This window comes from Biomphalaria glabrata, chromosome 6, assembly GCF_947242115.1.
Source record: "Biomphalaria glabrata chromosome 6, xgBioGlab47.1, whole genome shotgun sequence".
Classification (NCBI taxonomy): Eukaryota; Metazoa; Mollusca; class Gastropoda; family Planorbidae; genus Biomphalaria; species Biomphalaria glabrata.
This window is the reverse complement of record NC_074716.1, coordinates 47,271,258-47,288,178: the sequence shown is the minus strand read 5'-3', so window position 1 is coordinate 47,288,178 and position 16,921 is coordinate 47,271,258. Positions and strand designations below refer to the sequence as shown.

The following is a 16,921-nucleotide window of genomic DNA, read 5'->3' as shown; positions in this document are numbered from 1 at the left end:
GAAAAGTTTAGGTGCAACGGCTACTTTTGGTTTTCTAAAAGCAAACCGTTTAATTTATAAAATTAATTATGCAAGCGATTTTTTCATAAAAATACACCAATTCTAAAACAATTACATAAATGTAAGGGAGGCAATGTTACAATATGCTAACAAAGATGGACAATTTTTGTGTATTTTTAGTATCACTAAGTCAAATATATTTTAAAAATGCACAGGAAATGTTTACAACAAATATAAATAATAGTTAAAGACGTTTTTTCTGGTCAACTAGCTGCTAAAATTAAAAGAAAACATTTCTGTTTGTTTATAAAGGCTAATAATGCACTTTGTATGTAAATATCACGCACATTTTTTTAAATGGACTTTTTATGCAGCGATTTTCGTGCAGTAGCGTAACGTCGCAACATGATCAGGTGCTAAACCAATTCCTTAAACTTTTTTTAAAAATCAGATTTTATTTATTTTTTGTTTAGTGCCCCCATCCGAATAAAAGAAGCTTATTTTTGTGCGTTTTGTCTGTTGGTCGGTCTGTCCGTCACGATTAGATTTAAAAAACTAGAACTCTAAAAGCTATTGAAAATCTGATTTACCCTTTAATGTTCCTCCCATAACATCTCAATAGTTTTAAGTATCTAAAATTGATTGTTCGGATTTTTTTGTGCAAAACTAATCAACGCCAACAAATGTTTGTTTGCTCTTCTAACTTATATTACATTCCATTTCCATGCTTAAACGTTGCAAAAACACATTATCAATAATATGTTGTTCCGTTTTTTATGTAAATAGCATATTAATGCTAAATCATAATCTCTATACTGACTTATATTTCATTAATTGTAAAAATGTTCCGGATATTGTTTTATAAAACATGAATTATGCCTAATGATTGTTTGAAATCGCATAAGGCTTTTAAAAAAAGTAATTTACTAGAATTGATTACTGAAAATTACTTTTTAGACATTTAATTTTCTTGTAAAACATAACATAGAAGTTTTGTAATCGATAAAGAAAGTTCCGGATTTTGTTTCTTACAAATCGTCGCCAGAAATTTCCGAATTTATTTAAAAATCTACTAACGCCAAATAATTGTTTCAACTCCCTCTTCTAATTAATAAACAAATAATCTTCTCATTTACGAAATAATGTTTTTACGGATTTTTATGAAAAATATTTTAACTCACTACTCTCTTACAGTACATTTAACTTTCTACCTAAAACATTAAAAAATCTAATTATCGTTAATATCATGTTCCGATTTTTAAGGAAAACAGAATCCAAACACCAAAGTAAGGTATGAAAATCTCTCCACGTGGCTGTAGTACATCTAATTTTTATACGAGACCATCCAAAAAATTTAATTAACGGTATTACATTTATCTGAAATTCTCTTTTTCTTTTACTATTTATACAAACATCCGGAACAATCTATTATATAAACTTTTCAATTGTGTTCATACCTAAAAATTATTGCGATGTTTTGAAACGTAAAATAAAGGTTAATCAATTTTTAATAACTTTTAGTTGTTTTTTTTATATCAAGATAACGGACAGACCGACTGACAGACACAACGCAAAAACAATGTGGCTTTTATCCTTTTTAAATAATATCTATTAGAACTCAGTGCACCAATGTCTATGAACCCTCGTTAAATATCTCGTGTAAATAAAGACATTTTTTTTATGGTACCGGTACTAGCCTATTGTGAGGTAATGGAATTTTTTTTCTTTGACGTCATATGAATGGACTCTTTAAATGTAATGTTAAAAGAACGCACTCGGTGCACCAATGTCTATTAACCCTCGAAAAAATTGCTTGTATTAATGAAAACATATTTTAGTCTAACTAAGCCGTGTGACGTAGTGTTTTTTTTTTCCTTTGACGTCACATGGAATGAATTCTTTAAATGAAATGCTAAAAGAATGCACTCGGTGCACCAATGTCTATGAACACTCGAGAAATGGCTCGTGTTGATAAAGGTGATTTTTAGTCTAGCTAGGCCTTGTGACGTAGTGTTTTTTTTTCCTTTGACGTCATATGGAATGAATTCTTTAAATGAAATGCTAAAAGAACGCACTCGGTGCACCAATGTCTATGAACACTCGATAAAAGGCTCGTAATGATGAAGGCGATTTTTATTCTAGCTAGGCCGTGTGACGTAGTGTTTTTTTTCCTTTGACGTCATATGGAATGAATTCTTTAAATGAAATGCTTAAAGAACGCACTCGGTGCACCAAAGTCTATGAACACTCGATAAATGGCTCTTATAGATAAAGGCGATTTTTAGTCTAGCTAGGCCGTGTGACGTAGTGTTTTTTTTTCCCTCTGACGTTATATGGAATTAATTCTTCAAATGAAATGAAAAAAGAACTCGGTATAGTAATGTTTATTAAGCCTCGTTATGTGACTCGCGTTTAAAAAAGGAATGATATCTTGATTTAGATCTAATCTAGATTTTTTAAACTAGATCTAGATTTTTATTACAGTATATCTAGATCTGGATTTATATTCTAATTAAAATTATTTTAGAGTCTAGATCTAGAATTTCTAGATCTAGTTTAGACTAAAATAGACTAGATTAAGATGTAGAATTTCAATTTCTAAACTTAAAGTGTAAAAAAAAAGTGTAGATTTTCATTTCCAAACGTTTTGATCAATATTGTAATGTTTTAATATACTAAAACTAATCTACTATTTTTTTATTAAATTTAAATTTACGGCAAATGAATCTTTGAAACATTATTACTTTTGACCATCGGATGGCTGCCTGGTCGTGCGGTTTGCGCGCTGGACTGTCGTTCAGATTTATGGATGGCCCAGGGTTCAAACCCTGCCCGCTCCCATCCCCCGTCGTCCTGCGGGAGGTTTGGACTAGGAAGTAATTATCTTCAACTCTGAAGGAACATCCGAAACGTGTAAAACATTTTACATCAAAATTAAATCACCTCTTGAATATTATTTGCGAATATGCAGATCCGACAGGGATCCGACTTCGACGGGGGCCGCCTCTGAGTTTGTGTAACACAAACTCTCTTTGTAATCTTGTTTATATAGGTTTACCTTCTGTTTACAAAGCTTCTTTAGTCTATTATGTATTCACTCTGCAGCTGTCTGCTTACTTTTTGGGTTAAGTGTTTAATTTTTATATACTTTTTGTAAACTCTTTCTGCATTAGTTTCTTTAAATTTTTTATATAGGTTTACCTTCTGTTTACAAAGCTTCTTTAGTCTATTATTAAACCAGCATTTACCATCAGAATAGAACTATCTTTTTTTTCTTTCTATGGTCTATGACCTTTAATTCAGTATTCATAAACCTTTTTATCCATTTGCTAATAATCATTAACTTTTTATACTTTGCCTGCTAATGTTGTCTGTTGGAAATTGGTTCTGAAGCAACTAACTTGTTATCATCTGATTCATTGTTGAACACTTGACCCCTAATACTTTATAACTAGTAACCACTATTCATAGGAAATTCATTCAATTCTAAACATAGGGGAAAACCCCAAAAATAGCATGCAGAGTCAGGGGGGTACATGAAGGCTGGCTCACTGGGCCTCCAAGTAGTGGAGACTGCCGCTATCCCTACAGTAACTTATTTGTGTTTCCAGACTTCATTTGTCTATTTCAGAAAGGGATCAAGCCATTCGTCATATCTTGAATAATTTCATTGATGTCAAGTCTGACATTGACTCACAGTTTGTACTTATTTGTGTTTCCAGACTTCATTTGTCTATTTCAGAAAGGGATCAAGCCATTCGTCATATCTTGAATAATTTCATTGATGTCAAGTCTGACATTGACTCACAGTTTGTGGCCTTTAGAAAGTTAGTCATTTGTTTCTTTATTTTTTATAATGTTACTTTTTGAAACAACTGTATTGAATTCAGAAATCTATTTAGTATATATTATGGATGAGCATTAGTTTTTGTGGTCATTGTAAAACTGTCTGGATAGAACTTTTACTGACATTATGAAACAATTTCCCCTTTTTTTTTTAAAGCTATCCTGAGTTATAACCTACATTTTTATACAATCAGGAATAAATATTTTATTTTTTTTTTTTTATTGCAGAATTTCGTTGCCATTTTTTTATAATTGGCAATTTATGACATTTACAGGGGAGTGAAGCTTTCATTCATAATTGTTCATTCTGAATCATTTTGTATGGGTCATTTTAGTATAAAATATATACCGGTAGCTTATAATGTTTTTGAAACCATGTGATTAATTTTATCTAGGATGATAAGATTATGCTTTATATTTTTTTTAAACATAGTACTAGAAGAATAAGTTTTGAATACTATCACATATTTATTGTCATTGCTGATTTACTGCTACAGCCAAAATTACTTTTTGTAAAATATTTACTTAGAGGTAAATACCAATATGAAGCTATGTTCTGAAACAATGAAAAATGCTTACATGTAAAATATATAAATTAAAATTTAATTTAATTTAAAAAATATATAAATTAAATTAAAGTTTTTATGTAGCTAAGAGCGCTATAGTCCTATCTCATTTGTGGACCATTGGGGGGAGGGGGTATCTGGGAGAAGGTTTTCCGTGCTGCCTTTAGGTGCTCAGCAAACACAACTCTGCTCGAGTTGGGTGTCGAAACCTCGAGCCCCCTTCATATGCTGCCATTAGCCTCTTGACCACGCTTCCCACAAAGGCAACACTAGGGACCAAACTTTTTACGAAATCAATAGAGCCATTATTTGTCTAATATCTGCCTAACGGCTGTCTGTGTCAGCTCTGTTAAAAATTGTTGGTGTGACGAGGTGGGCTGTTAAAAAAATTTGTATGTGACGAGGTGGGCTGTTAAAAATTGTTGGTGTGACGAGGTGGACTGTTAAAAATTGTTGGTGTGACGAGGTGGACTGTTAAAAATTGTTGGTGTGACAAGGTGGAGGTGGAGCTAGGCAGGGGTATGTGATCCAAATGCTTTGGACACTCTATGGTCTAGAGGTTGGTTAGCTTGCTTATTACTGCGTTACTGCTAGGATTAGTTGCCACATCAGAGGTCACTGGTTCGTGCCCTAGTCGATGCAGTCCCTTATTTTTGTTATATTTAGTTCACTATCTTCTGTCATTAAAAATTTGATCCCTAGTGCTGCCTTTATATATGTTATATGTATGGATTATATATTTACTTAAGTGTAGTTACTTCCAAGAAAAAAAAAATTTTGTCATTAAATTAATTTTATTTGATCTCTAGCGCACATTGTGAGGCTATCAATGAGCTCTGCAGCCAATTTTACAATGGTCACTCTATTGCAACAAGCCGACATGGGAGAAAGAAACGATGGGATTTCCAGATTGGTGACAAAATCTGCCTGGGTAGAAATAACCTGGTGGTCAACTCCCGGGGCCTTGTCCTGAAGAAATATTTGGAGGGCTATAAGGAACTCCAGATTGCTCTGGAGAAAGCCAGTCAAAGAAAGAGCACACCAAGTCAGAATGATAGACAGACTTGTAGTAAATCTCACTTGGATGAACTGTCAGCCCTTGAGCTGATCACTGGGGATGAGGATGTTTACAATAGAACGCTAGAAGAGCTGAAAGAGAAAGACAAGCGAGCTGAAGTTCAACAGATGGAAAGAATTCAACAAAAAACTGTCAAAAGAGAGGAGAAATCTCAAAGAGTCAGTTAATAATTTTTTTCTCTCTAACTTATCTTATCTTATAAATTAAAGACGTTACTTAAAAAGAGAAGATAATTATGTCTTGTGCCTATAGATGTGTCAATCTAGTCATGTAGTCAGCGACTTAAACTAAGCTAAGTCATATTCAAATACTGGCCTAACCAAGGTTAAATAGCAGCATTTTAGTTTAATGTTCTTGTTTGATTTGTAAAAATTTCTTTTAATAAACCCTAATGTTTTGTTTTATTTATTGTTTTAATTGCATCAATATGGGGATTCTTTTATAACTTTTCATACATTATTACACCTAGATATTTTGAGTTTTTAATTTGTGTAACTGGGTTGCCATAAATAAAATTAGTACTGGTAGTTTTTATTTCTTTTAGTTTTTTTTTAATGGCATTTTTCTGGGTGGAAAGTCATCTAATTCTCTTTGGAAAATTTCAATATCTGTGTTATTTTCATTGTTCAATCATCTTATGCAATCATCTACAAATGATGCAACTTTTGTTCCTCGACTAATGCAATTGTATTTATGTCAATCAGAAAGAGTACAACATTGTTTACTTTAAATGATGTCAGTTATCATTTTGTCAATAAGTCCATTGTCAATAAGTCCATTGAATGTTAGCGAATGGAACAATTCAAAATGGCTGCATCCAAAAAAAAAAGGAAATTGCTTGACATGATAAATTGGTCAATTCATGGGAGTACTGTAATGTTGAAGGTGTTTTAATGATGTCAAGGCACAATCTTTCCTATGGTATTTCTTCCCTGTAAATATCTATGAGTTTATGAAAGCCATATTTTTTTAAAATTATTTTTTATGTTCTTGGACTCAATTTGCCCCCTAGGTGACAGGTGAATCTCTGATTGGGGAGAGCAAGGAGAAACTGTGCAATGGAGAAGTTTTCTTTATTATGGATGTGAGTTTTTAATTGGGTATTTTAGAGTCGTGTGTTTGGTTTGTTTTTTTAATTGTTTGACCTAAACCTTTTTTTCTTTTTTTTTTTTTTAAATCAATGGACTTTTTCTATATTTTACTTCACAAGTTTTTAATTAGTCCTTTATAAAAGTAAAACATGAAATTGAAATTATGTCTGACTGTTAATGTGAATTGAACTCAAGAAATCACTACACTCAATACTGAACCTTCACAGGAAAATCACTAAGCTCAACACTAAATCTAACACAGGGAAATCACTACACTCAGCACTGAACCTAACACAGTTAGGAAATCATTACACTCAACATTGAACCTAAAACAGAAAACTACTTTCCCAAGTTTAGTTTAAGGATTAATTCACAATGTCTTAGAGGTGAACATTTGTTCTTTAAATAACACAGTTCAGTCCTAGACCAATGACTTACATGTAAATAATGGTTGCAAAGTTCTTGTATTTATTTTCCATCTTTTCTACTTTTTTTTTTTTACCTGCAAGTGTTTTAATGACAGTGCAATCACTTCTGTGTCCTACAGTATAAATACTTTTTAAAATAAATGTAATAATATATTGATTTTTTTAAAGTATTGAATATCAATTTATTTAATATAATGGTATAAAATATTTCTCAGGATATAGATCAGATAGAAGAAAACAACAGAGTCACCAAATATTTAGTATTGTCTGATAGGGATCCACATTTGCCTCGGGTGGTATGTGCCCCACTGAAACAGTTGCGTCGAATTTGTCGAATGAAACATTCGTGGGCCAGAACTATTCATACTTACCAGGTGAGACTCTTGTTCATCTTTGACTGATTGACTCTTGTCCATCTTTGACCAACTGACTCTTGTCCATCTTTTACCGATTGACTCTTGTCCATCTTTGACCAATTGACTCTTGTCCATCTTTGACCGACTTACTCTTGTCCATCTTTGACCGACTGACTCTTGTCCATCTTTGACCAACTAACTCTTGTTCATCTTTGACCGACTGACTTTTGCCCATCTTTGACCGACTGACTCTTGTCCATCTTTGACCGACTTGACTTATGCCCATCTTTGACTGACTGACTCTTGTCCATCTTTGACCGACTTGACTTATTCCTGTGAGCCCCTGGGGGAGCATCCGGCCTCAAGGTAACCTCTCAATCAAACTATGATCTGAGTAAATTTCTTCATCTGCTCCCATGTCATTCCAGTATCCTCAGCTTCCCTGACTGACCTCTTTCAGGTTTGGTTGGGGCTGCCCTTTTTCCTCTCTTTTTGCAATTCCAATCAAGTGTCTGCCTTTGAACATTGGTTGTTGGTTTTTGCAGTGTGTGTCCTATCCGGCTACATTTTCACTTTTTTAATATCTTGTCCATCTTTAACTTGTAGAAAATATTGTTGTTGTTTTTTTGGTCAATGTTATTTATGTCTCCAAAGTGGGTTATTTAGTTAGCAAGCAATTAGATCTTCTTTTGATTGGAACACATTGTTATCAGATATAGATCAAGAATAGTTAAAGGCTTAGCTGCATTGCCTGATTTAGACTTGATAAGGCCCTAAGCTATTTGAGATTTGGGGTCCCTTGTAACCAACAAAAGGCAATTTTTAATTTTTTTTTTCCAAAATGAATGAAATATTTTGGGAAAATGACAAGCAAGTGTGGGCCATAACTCGAGTTTATGTAAATCCAGCACTGCTTAACTCTTTCTCTCCTAACTGACGATACCAACGTTGATTTGACCCCACTAAATTAAATTAAATTTTGGTGTTATAAATTTTAATTTGTGTTATATAAACAGAGCATGCATTCTTCTATAATTATATACCTAACATAACATTTCCAGATAATATACAAAAAAAGTTATTGAAGTTTAATCATAACAGGGTAGTAGTGAAACACAAATTAGCAAAATGAATAATTCCATTGGAATGTGGAAAATAATTACAGAAAGAAAGAGTTAAGCCGCTGAACTTTCTCAAGTTTTAAATGACTTGAAGGCTGTTACTGGTGAACTCTTAAAGAGTCAAGTTTTAATGACTTGAAGGCTGTTACTGGTGAACTTAAAGTCTTAAGTTAAGTCTATAATTGCTGATTTGAGAGAGTCTCAAATTCTGCTGGCTTTAATTCTGCTCTATTAAGTTCTCTCCCTCTCTTTCACCAGGGCTCTGAGTCAGACACTGTGGTATATGTACTAGGTCAAGCTGTGCCCCAGAACTGGCAACACGTGTACACAGCCATTACCAGGGGGAAAAAATCTGTCTGCATCGTTGGCAAATACTCTGAGCTTCTCATTGCTGTTAACAGGAAAGAACCCTTGCGATCCACTCGTCTGGGATATCGACTTAAAGAGATGATTAATAGACATGCAGATCTAATGAAAGTAAGCAGAATATTTTAGTGAGAGTTAATTAAACTATAACTTTTATATAGCGCTACTTTCATGCTTATAGCATGCTCAGAGCGCTATGGTCCAATCGCATTTGTGGACCTTGTGGGGGGGGGGGGGGTATGTGGGAGAATGTTTTCCGTGCTGCCTTTAGGTGCTCAGCAAACACAGCTCTGCTTGAGTTGAGTGTCAAACCTCGAGCCCCCTTCATAGGTAACCAAGTTCAAGCGTACTTAGCTTCTCGACCATGCTTCCACAAGTTACATATGATTTTTGTTTAATACCTGGACTGTTAGAGAGATGCTGCTGTAGAATGTCCAGAGTTTATCATTAAAAGATTTCATTATACTGTACATCATCCTGGAGCCAATGGATTATTACCAAATATAGTTTTCTTTTTTGTCTTTGTTACCTACAATAATTATATTGAAACAAGCTTTATCCAACCAATACTAGAAAAAGTAAACCAATAATGAAAACTCCTAGGCATTGGGATAAGTTCATAAAGTCTTTTTAATAATAATCATGGTAATTAATGACCATTCAGCCCCCCCCCCTTTTTCCCCATTCTAAAGCCTTTTTTGGTTATTCCACTTACCCATTTTCTTGTATCACTAGTAAATCAAGGGTAATGAATAGTTACTCTATTTCTAAGCAGTAGTTTATCTCTACCTAGCTGACAAGTGCATCATTGGTGTTTACAAAGTATTAGCACAGACCTATATATTTTATTTTTTTTTAATGAAAAGGTTTAGATTTTCTGCTTGATATATTTCATACTATACTGCAATAAGTCTGTAAAACTTACAATCTATCATTTACTTTCTTTTTCAGAAAAGCATGGAAGACTTTGTCCATAAAATCCATCAGATCTCCTTTGGCAGCCCAGATGCTTCATTGAGTGATTTTAGTGAGAGTTTGATTCATGAGCTTGATGAATCAGGTAAATTGTTGTTTTTTTACCTGAAAACAGTTAAGCATGTCACCATCGTATCAGAATGTTTAAATATATATATATGTCAGTGAATGTCATCTATCTTGTACATTTATTTATTAAGTAACGTAACCTTTGTGTCAGTAAAGCATAAGGACCTAAGTTTGAAAAGGAGGTGGGGGTAGTTATTGTTTTCTGGGGTTTTTTTAAGTAGAGTTGTTTTTACTTCACTGTACTATGTTAATTAGTTGTAAAAAAAAAATTTTTTATTAAATTAATACAATTAGCTATTAGTAGAATCATTTAAATAATAGTATCTATTTGTGAGTATCTACTTGTGTGCCGTTTTGATGAATTGAAAAAAAACACTATTTTTTAGCTCTATATCTACAATATGTGCTAGCAGCATGTTTGTGTCTTTTGCTGTTCCATAAGTCAAATGTTATATATGACTGAGTGTAACTTTCTTTGCAATTCAAAATGTTGTATGTGACTGTGTGTAACTCAGTGTTTGGAATGGATAATAATATTATAGTTTCTTTATATTTTTATGCTATTATCTCTATTTGATTGCAGTGGCAAAGGTAACTGCTGGCTACAGTTCATCAAATGGGAAACCTATAGATGTGCCGGATGAATTAGATGTTCCTGGGACTGCTTTTGACTCTGACGTAGAGGATGAAGGTAACTCTACGTCTGCCAGCTCTACCACACCAAACGGGGTCAAGGTTCACACAAAATCCACGCAAGAAACCAAGGCTAGTCATCTCCTAAGTGACAGAGAAATGTATTTTCTATTATCCTCAGATGACAACACTGACCCCACTCATTCTGAACAGACACAAAGTTTCTGTGATAGAACAAGTTTGAGCTACGACAGTGACCAAGATACAGCATCCTACTCACAGCCAACACAAAAAGGAGCTTCTTTTCCACTTGTTACAGTCGACAGTTCTTTCAACACAAGCCGGAGCGATGAAAGTGACCTTGAAGAGGAAAGGCTGATGCTTAATTTGCCAACACAAAAGACTGTCTCACGTCCTGAGTTCCAGGGTGAGGACTCCTTCAGCTGTAGTGATGACAGTGACCTCGATAGTAAATCTAGATTATTCCCAACAAAAAGGCAGCTATCTGATAATGGGCCGCCCCCAGCAGAGGCAGGGCCCTCTTCTCCTGCTGTGTCACAATCAAATCTGCTTGAGGATACTCAACAATTGACTCCTCCTGGACAAATAGCACAAACTGCCAACACTTTCTTGTCACCTAGTGGCTTGTCTCCAAGCAAACGTCTGTGCACGAACATTCTAAGCACTCCTTTTCAAGATACTTTTAAAACTTCTCTAAGCCTTAACAAAGAGGAAGTCTCCCATGTGCGGAAAAAGCTGTAACATCTCAGATATGTCCTTGACCTAGACATAGTTTTGATTATCACACAGAATTATTTTGAATAAAGCTTTTGAAATATTGAGGTCAAGGTTGTTGTTCAAGCTCTTTGTTTGAATCCTAGTGGAATGCTCATGATAAAAGCCCAAATGAGTACCTCCTCTTGTATACATCAAGAGGCTGAGCAAGACAACAGCATCTCCACATTTCTTCACTTTTGGGATGATCTGTAATTCACACATTCTTCAAGTCATGAAATAAAACTTTGATCATAATCATCGCAAGATGAAACTATGGCATTTTCTTAGTTTTATGTGATCTTCTTCTAGCCAGCATTTTGCTGCTGTGCTTGAGCTCTGTTGCAGACTGTTCCAAGAAAAAATTATTTTATGGCAGATGTTCTGTATAAAAAAAATTGTAACTGGAGCCTTCAATTGAACTAGATGTCTTCTTCACAACATAATTTTAGGAGGCAGAAGACAAAAAACAAAACTTAAAATATACTCCCAGCAGATAATGGCTTTGACTTCATCAGATGTGATAAAATATGCAGGTTGCAACTGGATTTACCTGTTCAGATGAAATACTGGATTTATTCTTAATCTTTGTAATCGAAGACAATGCCTTGTGTTCAATATTTCTTTCACATGAAGAATTAACATTTAGATAAGCAATATTCTTTTTGAAGGATGCCTATTACATACCGGGTACTTTCAAGTGTTCAATGTAAAAGCTGCTGACCTTTTGTTTTTCTTGGTGTTTTTTTTTAAGAAATATTTGGTTTTTGTCTTTTCATTAAAAATATACGAGTTAATGCGGGTTGTTGGACAATTCTATATGCCTGCAGCACACGTTGTGCTTTGCCAAATTATAATAACTTGTGGGCTGTGTCAAATAATAATAACTTATGGGCTTTGTCAAATAATAATAACTTTTTCCTGAGCCTTAAACCAGAAGGGGCTATTGTGGAAACTTTTGTAAGTTAAATTGTATTTTGGTGTTTTAATTTTATGAGATCCAATTATTTCATTGGTCTTTGCTATGTGCTTGTTATGTGGTATACATTTCAGACATTTGTCATGATGGTCCAGAGTTCAAATCCTTCCTGCTTGATTTTGAGCTAAGACATAGTAATCTGCATTCTGAAGGAATGTCCAAAACTTACAAAACAAAAGAACCTGACATCTATTATGAAAGTAAAGCTAAGTTGTTTTTTCTCTAGTCATTGTCCATGCAAATAAAGATGATGGACGGTCATCATCATCATCATCAAACTCTATTTGAGTGAGGGCCTGAAGGCCTTAATACTCTTTTACAAAAGATCTGGACATAAACCCTACTCATATCTCATACAGTTCAAGAACTTGTGGCTTTTCAGACCTGTTGAAATAGAGGGCAGCAAGTCTGGGCCATCAAAATGAATATGAGACAGTTTCCTCATCCTCTGCACAGTGAAGGCAAAATGAGTTGAAGTTTTGCCTGAGCCGTGCTAAATATGAACCAACAGGAAAGTGGCCCATCCTGAGCATCGCTATTATAGCTTGTCAGGCTTGGGTAACCCCCATCATGTGCTCTCAGACTCTACTGGCAGTAGAAAATAAATTATGTGCTCCAAGAGTAGTTGTTTTTTTTTTAGATCTTTGTAAGCAAAAAGTACATTTTTTTTTATGTTAAAGCAATTGCTGGCTTTTATACTGATGTTCAATATTATCATGATGTGCCAAAAACTCTGTATATTTGTGTACATATAATTTTTTTTAAAAAGTCAGTTTGGATTGGGTTTTCACCCTTTTTGACCATTCTAGACTTATGAATATATTCAATAATGATAAATCACTGTCTATGTAGCAGTGGTTCTCTCAACCCTTCTATATAGATCTGAGACATGGATATTATTCAGAAAGTAACTAAGACTACTTGAATGCTTTCACCAAAGATGCTTGCGCTTCATCATGGACATACAAATGACAAGACTGCACTACAAACAGCGAACACCGGTATGGACAGTATAGACAGACTTCTTATGGTCCAACAGTTCCACTGGGCGGCACATATTCCATATGGGGGACGAACGTATAGCAAAAGCAGTCGATGTAATAGAGCTGCCCCGCAGAAACACTTTAAATACCAGCTTAGGCGCCAACTTGCCTTAGCTGACATAGAAGAGAGCACCTGGTTGAATGCGGCTTTGAAAGAGACAGCTGGAGGTCACTTACAAAGGCGGCAGGATACACATTTGAGACCAAACGAAAATCCGCCAAGGATAGATGCAGACGACAAAAAGAAAATCTTAATCAACCACCAGCTGACAATGATTATGCTTGTCCTGGATGTGACAACAGCTGGGGCTGCGTAGCCACAGAAAATACTGCATTCCTCTTTAATCTTCAGACTCAAAGACAAGCCTTATTATTAATGATAAATGTTTACTATCTTTATGGAAATGTCTTACACATAACAAAACATTATAACAATAGTAAAAAAAATGTATGTACATTTATACCCCTGTTCAAACATTACATGTTAAATTTACATCAGAACATTGGCTTTTAATTAATAATTTTTAATGTTAAAATTGTGCTCCTACTGTCTTAAGGGACAATAGATGTACCTGGACGATTAGTTAGTTAGTTGTTTTTTTGTTAAATCAGGTCAGAATCTGTTGAAAATAAATAGACCAATTCTAGTCTGGCACACTTTGTAAGTTAGAGGCAGTTATATCTTGTATATTTTCACACATTTTATTACAAAGCTTTGTCTGCCTGATACACGTTCTGCCACTTCCCATGCTCAGATCAAGCTGAAACTTTGCATAATTATTCATTGAATGTTCCCAGCAAAACATTAATCAATCAAAAAAATTACTAATTAGTTTATTAAATAGTGGTGATTACCTAATTTTGTTAAATATAAAAAGGGAAATAAATCTCACAGTATTAAAAGATGCATGTGCCTGTGAACATCTTTTCCTTTGATAAGCTTTGTTGGTTGTTTGTTTTTTTTTAAGCATTTTTTTTTATTTTTTTTGTTTGTCAATGTATCCTAAAACATGTTTTGGCTTTGCCAATAAGTGATTCTGTGTTTAAAAGAACTGAAGGGTATACTATTCAATCATCATTATGTATGTAGTTCAGATATAACAGTTACTATTTAGATCTACTTTCTACTAGATATTTTTCTTTTACAAATTTATTTTGTGGTTTTTGAGAATTTTTAAGCTTGTACCCTGAATCTTTACTTCTAATCTTGTCATTTAAGGATGACTCTAGTTACACCTCTGTGTTAAGTGTGAGTGAATTATCTTTGGACTGTACTGGCTGTCCATTGGCACTTTGCTCTTGGTTTTCTTTACCTATTGTAGCCCATTGGAATTACGTTTCAGGAATTCTTTACATTTATTGGTAACAACATGTTCTGGTTTATCAATATAAAGAGTTCTTGTAAAGTTAACCATCCCTTGAGCGGGAGCCTCAGATTAACATGTTTGAAAAGTGAAAATTTAACCTTGATTAACTGAAAAATGATACATTCAGTTTGTTCAAAACCCTTATTGTGGAGAGAAAAAAAAATTTCAACTTGAAGTTTCAACGAAAAGTAAAAGTCATTTTTTTTTTACAGCTGTGAGCTGAAAACTTTAGCAACTGAGCCTACCTGATGTCTTGAGAGCATACAATTCTGTCTGAGCATTTTTAACACATGTATAGTTGTACTTCATTTCTGAGTGACAGTAGAGAATGTTAGAATATATGTATACTCAGAGTTTCTCAAAACTATTTTGTCTTGTTAAAAAAAAAATGTTTGCTTGAATATCAAACTATATATTTCACTTTGTACTGCATTGCTGTCAAGTTTTAACATACCGGTACCATTAATTTAACCCATTAATATTTATGTAAGTTTAAAATGCATTCAGTTAGTTCAGGTACCTGGTAGTTGGCTTTATAAGTGCAATAAAAGATTTTGTTGATACTACATATTCAGGACAGAAACTGTGTTTATTTATTCACTGACTTATTTCACTATTTATGCTTGATAACAACATTCTTTCTGCCTGAAGACCTCACTTTTTTGTTTCAATTAAAAGCCACATTACTGGCTCACTAATTGCATCAAAAAAACTTAATTAGATGTCTTCATCTCAACTTTTGGCAAAGCTTTGTCAGTCTGGTCAGAATCTTGTGAACATTTCTCTCAATTCAAGCTGAAACTTTGCACAATTATTCATTTCAATGACTACATACATGAATCAACAAAAAAAAAATTGATCAATTTGTCATAATTATTTTTTTTTTATAGAGACAGTAAGGCCTACTAAGCTTAGGGGGGAGATAAGCCTTGTGTAGAGAAATAGGTCATTCTCTAACATTTTTAAGTTAACATTAGACATTGAGAACAACTTTTATAATTAACAGTACTTGGATAGCTCAATGGCTAACAATTCAGCCATTCATCTTGCGGCTCGAGATTGAATTCATACTCAAGCAACTTTTTTTATTTTATTGTTTTTCAAAAAGCAAAAGAAAACCTAACCCTTCCCCCAAAAAAAACTGGCCCACAAAAGTGATAGAACCATAGCACAATGAGCATAAAAAATATTTCCAATCACACAAATGTATTGTTAGTCTAGATCTACTCAAAATTAATTTTACGATTGATTCAAAATAATTTATGCCATTTCACTCATAAGTAGTTTTTTTTACCTATCCCTTAGTCTGTTGGGGCACCAGGCAAGACTTTTCGACCGTCTTTCTCCATTCCTCCCTTTTTTTTTGCCTTGTTTAGAACCTCTCTCAATTGCAGGCCCGTCCATTCTTTAATGTTGTCCTCCCATCGCTTTTTCTGTCTGCCTCTTTTTTTTTTTTAAGTTTTTATATTTTTAAGAAAACATTAAATTTTCCTTCAGCATACAAACACTAAACATTATATTTCATTGTTCTAAATTCTTTTTGTCATGTTCTTGTTTTTCATAGTTTTCAGGATATCTTAGACTTGTTCTTCACACTAATCATTCATATTGTCGCAAGTGGAGGACTTAATATAATGTATGGGAAAAAAAGTATGAAAAAGACAAGGGAACTAGCCAGAAAATAATGTGTTGAGCTTGTATTATCATGAACACTGTAAAACATGTAGCTTCTCCAAGTACAATGATTCATGTCGCTGCTCCAAGTACAATTATTCATGTCGATGCTCCAAGTACAATGATTCATGTTGATGCTCCAAGCACAATGATTCGTGTAGCTGCTCCAAGCACAATGATTCATGTCGATGCTCCAAGCACAATGATTCATGTAGCTGCTCCAAGTACAATGATTTATGCCGCTGCTCCAAGTACAATGATTCATGTCGCTGCTCCAAGTACAATTATTCATGTCGCTGCTCGAAGTACAATGATTCATGTATCTGCTTGAAGTACAATGATTCATGTAGCTGCTCCAAGTACAATGATTCATGTAGCTGCTCAAAGTACAAAGGTTCATGTAGCTGCTCCAAGTACATGTAGCTGCTCCAAGTACAATGATTCATATAGCTGCTCCAAGCACAATGATTCATATAGCTGCTCCAAGTACATGTAGCTGCTCCAAGTACAATGACTCAAAGTACAAATATATTGAAAGGTCTAGAATATTTTGAA

The 16,921-nt window shown here is 34.1% G+C and overlaps 1 protein-coding gene across 2 annotated transcripts in view; it reads left to right on the top strand.

Moving 5' to 3' along the window:
• The window catches only part of LOC106078376 (DNA helicase B-like), a 28,443-nt gene extending 13,177 nt beyond the window's left edge, over positions 1-15,266 (top strand). For both annotated transcript variants that reach the window (XM_056031544.1, XM_056031545.1), the window contains exons 13-19: positions 3,743-3,827; positions 5,222-5,648; positions 6,503-6,574; positions 7,225-7,383; positions 8,745-8,963; positions 9,804-9,912; positions 10,480-15,266. In XM_056031544.1, the coding sequence (XP_055887519.1) occupies positions 3,743-3,827; positions 5,222-5,648; positions 6,503-6,574; positions 7,225-7,383; positions 8,745-8,963; positions 9,804-9,912; positions 10,480-11,291 (1,883 nt within the window). In that variant the 3' untranslated portion in view covers positions 11,292-15,266. The remainder of the gene's footprint in view (positions 1-3,742; positions 3,828-5,221; positions 5,649-6,502; positions 6,575-7,224; positions 7,384-8,744; positions 8,964-9,803; positions 9,913-10,479) is intronic.
• The last annotated feature ends 1,655 nt before the right edge of the window (positions 15,267-16,921 follow it).